At 48.5% G+C, this 11,262-nt stretch overlaps 1 protein-coding gene across 1 annotated transcript in view; it reads left to right on the top strand.

The window, feature by feature from the left end:
* The first annotated feature begins 356 nt into the window (after window positions 1-356).
* Window positions 357-11,262, top strand: part of LOC146195770 (uncharacterized) — a 57,024-nt gene continuing 46,118 nt past the window's right edge. The window contains exon 1 of the mRNA XM_084596274.1: window positions 357-429. Within this exon, the coding sequence (XP_084452400.1) occupies window positions 418-429 (12 nt within the window). The 5' untranslated portion in view covers window positions 357-417. The remainder of the gene's footprint in view (window positions 430-11,262) is intronic.

The raw sequence follows: 11,262 nt of genomic DNA, 5'->3' as shown, positions 1-11,262 counted from the left end.
TGTCTAACGGTGAAGCGTGGCCCGTGACCACGCCGCCTCTCGCCTTCCGGTTGAAACGGTCTTCTTCCGCGAGAAGGCGGCGGCTCCAGGGATGAGGGGGAGGAAGTCCGGGCGGCGACCACGCACCAAGCCGCGCTGAGAAGGAAAGCGTCAGAACCGAGGGAACGCTGGCGTCCACCTGTGAGGCGAGCGAAAGTGGCAAGGGGCCCCCGTGGCGGCTGCTGCAAAGGGACGAAAAGAGAAAAAACCCCGCTCGTCACGTGACGGCCGCTACCGTGGTCCGAGAGGGGAGGGCGGTGCGGTATAAAAGCATTTTGGCTGCCCCCGACCGGCCGCGAATTGTAGTTGACTCTCGCTCAGAACGGTGCCTGTGGTGGTGGACCTTTTACTCGTCAAAGGAGGGCGACGACCACTGCCATGTGTTCCTGGGTGAGTCAGTGGAAGCGTGCCACTTCTCCGTGCCGGCTCCTAACGCCACCCACAATGTGGAGGGCCTACGCGCGCTGGTGTATAATGTGCCGGGATTTCTCCTGCGGTCCGCCGCTCCTCCACACACACCCTGCGACAGCCGGATATATCGTACGCCAAAACGAAACCGGCGCTTCTCGGTCGGAGCTTCAACGTCGACTTCCTTCTCTCTTCGGCAGAAGATGCGGAAGGATGAGAACGATGAGGAGAGTCGCGCGCGATGCGCCCGGATGCGCATCTCTCCTGGGAGGCATTCTTCACTGCGCGTGTCGAAAGCGGGCGGTGCAGCAGTCACAATGCTTTACAATGCTCTGGGAAGATGCACCGGTTTACGCTTCGGCGTTCAGGCTAGGGTTCCTTGCCATTCGAAGATGCTTTTCTCGTAACGAAGTTTGCCAGAGCTCTAAGCTGCTCTAGCTTCCGTGCATCACTGCTTACAAGCCAAGCCAAATTAAAAGGCGCCTTTATTTCTTCTTCGCTAGCTTGGCGATTCGATACTGACTGTAGTCCTGAAGGCCAGAGAAAGCTCGCTGAAACTCGAGAGTGAGCGTTTTCTTAGACGTGGTATCTTTTCTGTCTTATCGGTAATAGTGAAGCTGTTTGTTCGCTCACAAGCGCGTCAGAGCCTATCCGTTTGAACAAAGTCCGCTTTCCTCGGGTACCGTACAGCACTGACATCTGGCACTCAAATCTCATTAATTTGCTAAAGTTCTGTTTTGGAAAACTGGAAACTTTCGCGTCGCTAGCGTAAGACATGTGGCTTGCTTCCGTACTCAGGTTGTTTGCTTTATGACAGAGGAACCCTTCAATCCATATGTTCTTTGGACATTTCGAGCTTGACTCCAGTCATCTATTGATGCGGTATTGCGTCTACACTGGAGTAGCAACAGATTGTTTGTTTAAAAGGGCATGAGCTTGCATTCGACACTCGAAGGCACAATTAAGTATTGAAGCATTAACATGTTAGGCGTCAGTAACTATACTCGCTGTGCTCTTCGTAAGTGCGGCAAACCAGTTGGTTGTGCAAATTTATTGTGCTACACTTCATGCTGTTACACAAATCTTCAAGCGCTTTGAAGTTCTGTGAGCGACGTTCATTGTGCTTTTTTTTTTTTGGATTTATATAACGTACGCCCTTAAAGCAAGTCCCGCAGCACTGGCTTGACGTGTATGACTCAGCATTATTCACCTTAGAGTTCCAGTGGGATATGTTACCGTATCTGCTATCTCGAAAGACTAAATCTGGATCATTAAGAGCATAAGAATTATCAAAGCAACTTTACTTGCCGTCATGTCTCACCGCTGACTGCGTTCCTGTTGGCAGCCTCAGATGGCGATATACTGCAGTTCTTCATAATCACTTTGATGCGTAACTATTTTCAGCATTCATTTTGAAGGGGATATTATTGCTTGTCCAACTATCGTGTTATAGATAGCAGCGAAGTTATTATTTCGCTGCCGGGATAAACTAGTTTTTATGAAAATGATATCTCTGAGTGATAACCCATGCCCACTCAACCCTCTTGACATATATGCTGTTGTGCCTTTGCAGTGCGCAACTGTTAGAAGGCCGCGTAAGAACAGCCATTATAATGGAAAAATTGCCTGCAAGAAAAAAAAAAAATGCGCCCTGGCTATTATTCACAATAACGGAAGATTACAAGTAATGAAATGATTTTGAACGTTAAACCGAAAAACAAAATAAAAAGTAATAAAATACATTCATTCAGTCCATTCAGGGCCCTCTTTCTTACCGCCTGTCCTTGTACGGTATCTATTAGTAACTGCTTTCGAGCGCGCAACCTTAACGAAAGGTAAATGATGTCTCGTTCATAATGAAATTCGAGTAACGAGTTGTCCAAGAACAAATAAAAAAAAAGCGGCGAAATATTTTTTCTTTCCCTAAAAGGGCGAGCAATACGCAAATTCCAGAGTAAGCGATCCCACTATCAAAAATCGCTCATATGCAATTCTTATTGCATGAAGCGCTCTAGCGCTGATTTTGTCGCGATTTTTTTAGGAGTGAGTTGAGAAACAGCGATATCAGAAAGAGAAGATTAGGTTGTCGCGTGGTGTTGTCAATTGTTAGGGCGATAGTGCGCCCACTGATCGCAATATAACGCGATGGGTGATCAACCACGGGACTGCAACTGTAGGCCCAGGCGCGTAATGCTCCTCTCGAAGTACATGGAAAGCGCACAAGGCTAGGTTCTTCTTACGCACGCACGCACACACACATACAGGAGCAAAGCGCGGAATCGCGTGTTCCAGGCCGTACTCCACCGAGGAGCCAGCGAGCTCTGCAAAGTGATAATTCGCGTGACCTCGATATATCAGCGGACCGAGAGCGCCCCTCCCCCCAGCTTCTCATTTTCTGCCCTTACTCTCACGTTGACGGGAGACGGCTTCGGACTGTGACGAAATCAGAGCAGCCGCATACCGTGGGATCGGGAACCACATAAGCGGAGCTGCAACAAAAGGAGATTAAGGTAGAAAAATAAAAATTGAAAAGGAGAAGAGATTTTGGAGGCAAGGAGGCCGTACGTCCGTGCAGGGGTTTCAAATCCAGACCTGTGATCGCCCAATAATCCTTGCATAGAAAAGAAAAGGCTGCCATAGGCGATGTGCTTCGTCATTTTTCTCTACTCGTCACTCAAGAAACAATAGACCCTCCGTTTCCTCTCACCCTCATCGCTTTCTCTCCCTTACTAGAGCTTCTGAAGCTCACTGCCCCGTCGTTCCATAGCTCGCAGGAGGAGTCATGACGGGCTTGTTCATAACACGCGCCGTTCATGTCGCCAGCTTCTCCGTGCGTCTTGGCCTGTCTTTTGCGCGGGCGGCGCTGTGTAGGATTGATGTTGGTCGCTTACGAAATCACTGCCGGCCAGGGGATCCACGTCGTCAGGCATCGATTGACGCAAATTACGTTTCGAAGCTGCCTCGGACAGCGACGTGGCGAGATGGAGAAGGGAAAGAGATGAGGAAGGATTACGGAGAGAAAGAGGAACGGAGAGAAGGATGTGGATGATGTGGACGTACAGACAGGCGCTGCGTCGGGAGAAGAGCCTAATTAGCGCGCGTGTCCTACTCTGTCGAGTACGAGCGGCCTTGGACACGCCCTGCAGAGGCAGCCGGTCGCTCCACTGACCGGCAACGCGAGAGACGCTTGATAAATATTGTTTTGTTTTTGTCCTGATAGCCTAATGCATTGCCTAGAATGCGGTAGCTCTGATGAAGGGTTCGGCACACCGACGCTAGTGGATCGAGCAGCAGAGTACGGTGTGCGTTTTGCAGCGTGTTTGCAATACCGCCTGCTACGGCCTGGCGAGTTCTGCTCACAGAGAAAGCGAAAAGCACAAAGCGGTCGGTTGGAGAAGGTTCATTATCCAGACCGTGCAGTGTTATGATGTGTGCGCAGATTTCCTTTCCGACCCCTCACCATTTGCTCGACACGACACGTCGGCAAATATGCGTGTGGTGCAGTGGCGCACGCACAAGACCACGTGCGTGACATGCTCGCTGTGCAGACGTTGGGGTAACGGACCACTTGTTTTGCATTCTTTTTTAATCCAATCATCTGGACAATTTTGCTACTACAACTACGTATGCAGGGATAATTAAAAGAGGTTACGTTTATTTGGTTGTTTTGGTGCGGAAAAAAAATTATTTTTGGTTTCAAATGCATAGCTTTGATGAGAAAGCGCACGCTCATCTCAGCTTTGCAACAAGAAAACAAAAAAGAGAAAAAAGAAAAGAAGCGTTTTTTTTTTTCTAGCATCATTTCGTTCCGAATCTTTTTTTTTTGTTTGTTTGTTTGTTTTGTTTTTCAAGCTGCCCCGGAGAAGGGCAGATTACGTATTGTGCGCTTCATTCAGGCATAAATATGGCCGCAAGCATTTTAGTGAAATAGGACAAGACCCCGATCCTTTCTAGCTTTCTTCGCGTGGATTGTGTTCTGGTCGTGCCTTCTGTGCCCTAGTGAGGCCCGACAAGGCAGAAAAAAATGCGATCGACGATTACTTCAATGATGCTACCCTCTTCCGGTTCCGCTCCTTGTTTTTTTATACCAACCGAGACTTGGGACGACGAATGCAGAAGCTAAAGCGTGTGGACGCGGATCTTTCAATAAAATACTGGAAAAGAAAGGAATCTGAGTCACGGTACGAGGCTTCACGAGTTGCGAGAAAGCGTTCTTAAAATCTTGTGGGAAATAGGAATACTCGTATACAGTACCCGCGCGTGGCAGGGGGGTGGGGGTGAAGGGGGGGGGGGGGGATGACATTCTCGGAGCACACGTGGAAGCTATAAGGGTTGTGAGTGGTTGTTGGAGGGGGGTGTGGCTGGTTGGTGATCGTGAGCTTCTTGAAGCAATAATAGCACAAACAATTGACAGCACTGGATGAAGTTGCCGCACACAGGGCACATTAACTCTTTTAGACGCTCTGTAACAGACAGTACATTTCTACCACGTTCTTTCCGCGGTAACTGTCACACTAAAGGATTAATCAGCCTAGGAAGTCGAGGCCGAAAAACGAACACGTTTAAGCTTGCTCCGTTCGATGCCTTGAACGACAGGCCGCAGATTCAGTCCTTGGCACCAGCTCACCTACTGCAATTTCATGTTGCCGACATGCATTTCACAGACCAAGATGCATTCAGATGCAATTATTCGCCTATTGCAGTAGATGCCTTAGAAGGAACAAGTCGCAACAAAGTGTTGTGCCAACTCTCTGTTTCGGAATCCGAGCGTATAGAAAAATGTTTTCGCAAGTCCACCCAGTAAGATTTGCCATGGAGCCCGCCATGACGCCTGATATGGTGGTATGGCGTTTTACAGCCTTTTCAATATAACCACTTGTGACAGGTTTTAAGATAGTGATTAGTACTACTTATTTAAATGACAACGCGCCAGGATCAGGACTGGGGCGACACAACAAAACAGTGAAGCGTTTCTCCTCCATCGCCCCCCCCCCCCCTCCCTCCGTCTCCCATTCAATGCGATACCTTTTGAAAATATATACTGTCTGGCTGTCATCTCACACTTCGCCACCGCTTGAGCGCCTTTTGGTCCCTTTTCTTGGGGGCCTACCATCTTTCGGCTTCTTTTCCAAGCGACAAGACTCAACTCTTTTTTTAGTTTTGTTTTGTTGCTCAAACAGTGCTTCTCTTTTCCTGCTCTCAGCTGGGCAACGAAATTTCCGGAGGTCGTTGCTTGTTGCCCTTTCCAGCAGCGCGATTCGCTCTCAAGAATCGAACCTCATCAAGTATTTTTCTCAGCAGCCCACCTCATTTCGCGTCGCTCAATGGTTCCCATCCAGGGTTCAAACGCTCGCTACAAAAACTAAGCACAGAACAAGAGGGGACGACAGAAGGAAAAAAAAAAAAAAAGAGCTCTCTGTTTTGGCGACTGAAAAGGCCTCACGCGGTGACCGGTTCCCAGCTTTTCACAGTTCGGTGCTTTGCTGCCCTGGTCGTACCAGCTTGATCTGGAGCAGGGTTTGTGTGCCGACGTCCCGACAGAATGGACCGAATAGCAGAGAACAATTGCTCCGGAGCTGCCCCGCGCGAAAGTGCGGATAAAACTGTAAAAAGGGACGCAGATATTTGAGAAGCAGTAGCTCTAAACCTCTAAGGAAGTAAGAAAAAAAAAACTATGTCTTGAAAATGGGACAGAACGGAGAGAATGATCACCTGCGCCAACGGTCTGTCACCGTTCAACGAGCGTACACCTGTAATGTGCGCGCGTGCTGTACGAAAGTTTTTTTTTTTAGTTTTTTCACGGAACCACGAGACACCGTATGTAGCTCTGCAAGTTTGGCATTCCATTTCATGACGCCGCAACGCATGTAGAGCTGACGTTTTACAAACACGCGCAGGTTTGCGCACATGCGCACACGCGTCCCCGAAAGACTGCTCAACTCAGCATTCGGTTTGCTGGCATTTAACACCATTCCTCGACGTTGTGGTCCCACGGTTGCGGGTAAATTATCCATGCTCTAGCGCCGCTGACGAATTACGCGCGTGTTTCGCGACGCGTGAAGGATGCAAGGTGTGTGGCATGTGCTGTAAGAACAAGCTAATCGGCATCTCGGATAATTGCGTCTTCTCTTTCCCAGAAACCGAAAAAAAAAAAAAGAACGAGTTTTCATTGTGTGCGGGAAGGATCGCTGTGCAGAGATAACACGAGGAGCGAAGTCCAACCTCGAGGTGGCTTGCCAAACGCATCATTGTTTTCTGGACTGATGGCCTCAGGTTCGAAACGCGCGATTTTGACTTTAAATGGTGGCATGCAAGAGAGCGAAATGACTTCCGGAAGGTTATTTGGATTCCTTTGAAAGCTGTGCAACGTTTTGGAGGCATGCAAACGAGGCTGCTTGCTGGTCAAAAACATCGACACGTCCTTTTATATAGATGCCACCGTGGGCAGGCAGAAACAGGCGCATACCGATGAAGATCGAAGTGTTGCCGGAGTAGGTGCAGTGCAGAAGTCGTGGAAAAAATCGGCTAAACATAATAAATTTGCCGCTGATACGTTCTATGTTTAAATGCGGTATGAATGGGTAAGTGCTAATATAGGGGCCCGAACAGAGCTTCAAGAAAACCTGATAACCCTTCTGTGCGGATTCTACGATCCTTCTGGTGCCTGTTTTACCAGTCATCGTGTTTCATCTTTGCATATATTTTTAACTCTGCCACCCTGTGCGATGTATTGGGCGTACCTAAAGTAATTTTAACATTGTCTTTTTTTTTTTCATTTATAAACTAGTATTCGTTTTTATAAAACGTGCGTAGACCTTTAAAGAACGTTCTTTTTTTTTTTTTTTCTACGAAAATTGCGAGTAGTGCCTCAGAGGACTAGCACCGAAGAGTACACCTTGACCTCAATGGCATCGACGACGCTGACAAGCGCAGGCGTGAAATCTCAAAGCGTTAAAAATCGGCGACTGTGATGGTCTGCCGCTGTTGAGGAGACCGACCACGAAGCGACTGCGATTACGCCGGAATTACAATAAAAGCTGCGCGGCTGCGTCATTTTTCCAGTTTCCCGGGACAAAAGGGCCCGACGGAGCCATACAAGTGCGGCGGCGAGGGTTTTGGTCAGTCGGGTGTTGCGCGGAACACAAGCTTGGCAAATTAGTCGCTTTCATCTCAAACGCGCGGAAATTGCTTTCAAAGTATGGCCCAAGTGGCAAATAGCCCGGAACTCTGCTTGTCAGTCAGGGCACGATGGGCACCGCCCTCCCGAAGCGACTGAGTAATAGTCATTAAGTGAAGGTAAAAAACAAGTTGGAGGGAACTTGAATGACTTATCACCTTGCAGAGGAGGCAGGCGGCGGCGGCGTACAAGGAGCACCGCGCGTATTTCACACAGGCGATGATATCATGAGGCGGGAAAGGAAGTTACGCCTCCAATATACCTTAGATCGTTGATAAGCGCATGTTCTCCTATACGTGTCGGAATATCAGTACAATTCGGATAGGCTGAATAAGAAGAGAGATGACTGCTCACGTCGACGTTTGTCTATTCCTTCTGACACGGTTTGGCTAATATATAAGTCTAGTGTCCGTGCCTTGGTTAAACTAATAACTGGGGCCTACACTGACATTTAACTAAATCACCTCCGAAGCATGTGCCGGAAAATAAACGCAGATCCAGGATCCCCTGATGGGGCTGGGACAGATAGGTCACTGCCGCTTGCGGCGGGGGCTAGCCTGTTCGAATGTTTATCTGTTGTAGGCCGTCATTGCACCCGCCACCTCTTCGGTGGTGGACGACGGCTATTGTTGCGGCGCGCGTCTTTCTTACCCTCTTTCTTTTCTTTCTTCTCTATTTTCTATTCTCTCTGCACGGGGCAGCGGAGATGGCTGAGCTACAGAGCCAGTAGCAGGCCCGTGCATTTTCTTTTCCTTCTTCCTACAGCCACAACAACAAAATAAACGCGGAAAGTGGGGAAAAGCACGTTTCCTAAACACACTGCCGGAACTAATTAAGTCACTATACTATACCCGCATTTTTCTCATTAAATTTCTGCTTCCGAATGATAAGAGTGATGCCACTTGTTTGCCTAACTTGAATAACTATACGGACACACACACCTCAAATCACGCTGGCACTGACAGCACAAACTGAAGCACTGCGCTCCTTATGTTGTCCCTCATTTTACGCGTAAACGAAATATTAATACATGCCAACATGCGTCCCAACACGACTTTCCTGCTTACGTGTAACCAAGAATGAAAGCCTATCGCGAGTCATTGAACGAAGAAACAGAATTCACTTTATGCCGATGACACGATCAGCAATTCCGCTGGAAACCGTGCGCGTTATACGTGCCGATATCGAGCATATTCAACGAGACCCGAAGCCGTCGAAGCTTGCGGCTGAATTATTCGCCGCGTCAAGAGGCCGCTCGACCAACTGGGCACTACACCATCGAAAACGAGGACGATAAGGGAGGCGAGAAACTGTTCGCGAGCTGCTGCTCGATTGATACCTAGAGAGAAAGAAGACAAAAAAAAAAAAAAAAAAAGGAGATATGAGTGGCCCGGGAAAGAGGAGAGAGTAAAGGAAGAAAAATTCGTTGAGGGAGGTGATGTGGCGGAAGCGAAAGCACAGGAATGTTTCTTCCCTCCGGGGACCAGTGGCGGAATCGCGCGGCATTCGCCCGCCTAGGGCTCGTTATCGTGTCGCTTAATGGTTGTAGGTCGCAGCACCATTAGCATCGGTGGCCCGTTTATGGCCTTCGCCTTTTGTCTCTCCGCTTTCATTTTTATATATCTTTCTTCTCCACGTTTTCTATGCGTCTCTTGCTCTGTTTATTGTCGGTGACGTAGCCGCTCAGCATGCAAGACGTTCCTAAGGCGTTAAGTATGCTCGCACGGCGCGCGCTGAGGCGTCGAACAGCCGCAGAGAGCGGTCGCAGTCGAGCTGACGATACGCCAGTTGCAAGATTCTTCTCTAATCAGGAAAAGTTGGAAGTTGGCGCTACATGCTAGTGGCTTTCCTTCTTTCTTCACCTATTTTTTGTCTTTTCGTTTCACTCTAGCGGAGGCAAGCCCTGATTATGCGGTGAGCTCGAATGAGATGAGAGGAAATAGTGCGGAACGGCAATGTGGCGTACTTAACCGCAGTTGCTCTAAACACTACTGCTTCGGCCAGGGCTCCTCTCTAGAAGTTGTCGAAGGGTGTTGCATACAAATCAAGATAACGTCTTTGAGTTCGCCGTTTAATAACTAGAGATTTTTCTTGAGCCAATGGTGACTAATAGAGGTAACGAATTGCTCGATCAAACATTTCTACGCCGAAAATTCGTCCCTATAGACCAAGTGGTTTGAATTTGAAGTAACCGCCGAAGCTTCTTAACCGGCTAACTAACACCGAATGCCTTTCAAGCTCGTGTAAAGAGAGTTGGTTAGTTAACGGTGCATAAGTTGATAGACAACGAAAGACCGCTGAAAATTTTCATTCGCCCACTTAACGATGTCACTTTTCTCAGGGAATGCAGAGCTCGATGCTTGCTTAATCAAACCTGACTTAAGTTACCGCAGCCTTCACGCGCGCTTGAAAAAAAAAAAAAAAGTCTTGAATAGTAAAATGCATCTCTAATTTGCCGAGCGCGCCATACCTATAAGACAGGCGTTTTCGGGACTCTGAAAATGAGTTGCTTGATGCATGCGTAGACGCAGCTGTTCATTAAAATTCCGTTTAGGCACAGCGAAGCGAGTCGAGGATGGATGTTTGGAGGGTCTTGGAAAGTTACGTTAGAGAAGTTCCAGTTTGCGAGAAATTGCCGGCTTTACCAGTTAGCCCGAACACGGAAGCAGGCAGGGGAGTACGTATCCACAGCTTGGCCCTCGTCTCGCGCATGCGCAGAGGTTCGGGGAGGCACTGCTGCTCCGTTCACTTGTTTGGCGAGGCGATTAAAGATCGAGCAGTTACCTAATCTTGACGAACGTGTTGCTCGGAGCTGTCCTGAAGATGCGTGCGCTATTTGCACACTTGAGGGATCGCAGTTGTCTTGTGCTGAGGGAGAGGACGAAGGGCAATGCTATTTAGGGTGCAGACGCCACCTGTCCCCGCTGCTTACGCATGGCAAGTTTTCGGTGCCTCATTATGCAGTGAAGCGGTCAATATTATGGCGAAGCGCTACCATGGAGAGGGAGGCGAACCTTGAGAACTCATCTCAGCTGAATACAGAAAAAGAGGAGAGAGTTACATCAGGCAGTGGTTCCTTCAGATTGAAGAAGTTGTAATAGAGACAGCGCTAAATATACACGTCAGTAACGCCGATCGGAGTCGCCTAACGATCATTACCTCGATGTTGCCACACTCAGGAAGAAGACTGAGTCCCGGAATGCACTTTTTAGCCGCCGCGTATTTTAACATTTTAACTGCCCTTTCTTCGTCGGTTAGACAAAGACATCCCTGTCAACGACTTGTTCGGTTCGTTTCGATTTCAACAGTTAACCCGCAAAATATTCCCACAAACTGGAACGCGTAGTTTGAAGGACATCTGAGTGGCAGCGAAAGGGATTAGGCCTATTATCTACTTATTACTGACATCCACACTACCGGGTAAGGAAGTTCGGCTTACACAGTCTCACATGTTGTGGTGAAAATTAGGCCACCGAGGGCAGACATGGTACCCATGCATTTCGATCACTTTTCACGCGTCCCGACGCCTTATGTGCCCGGAAATGTGTGGGCTATATGGCTCGTTATCTCCGCATATCATCAACGATGTCAGCAGGATGCCTTCAGTATAACAGCATGACATGAATCAGGCAGGTCAG

This window comes from Amblyomma maculatum, chromosome 3 (genome assembly GCF_055883805.1).
Source record: "Amblyomma maculatum isolate TAMU_Amacu chromosome 3, ASM5588380v1, whole genome shotgun sequence".
Classification (NCBI taxonomy): Eukaryota; Metazoa; Arthropoda; class Arachnida; order Ixodida; family Ixodidae; genus Amblyomma; species Amblyomma maculatum.
This window is presented reverse-complemented; position numbering and strand designations above follow the sequence as displayed.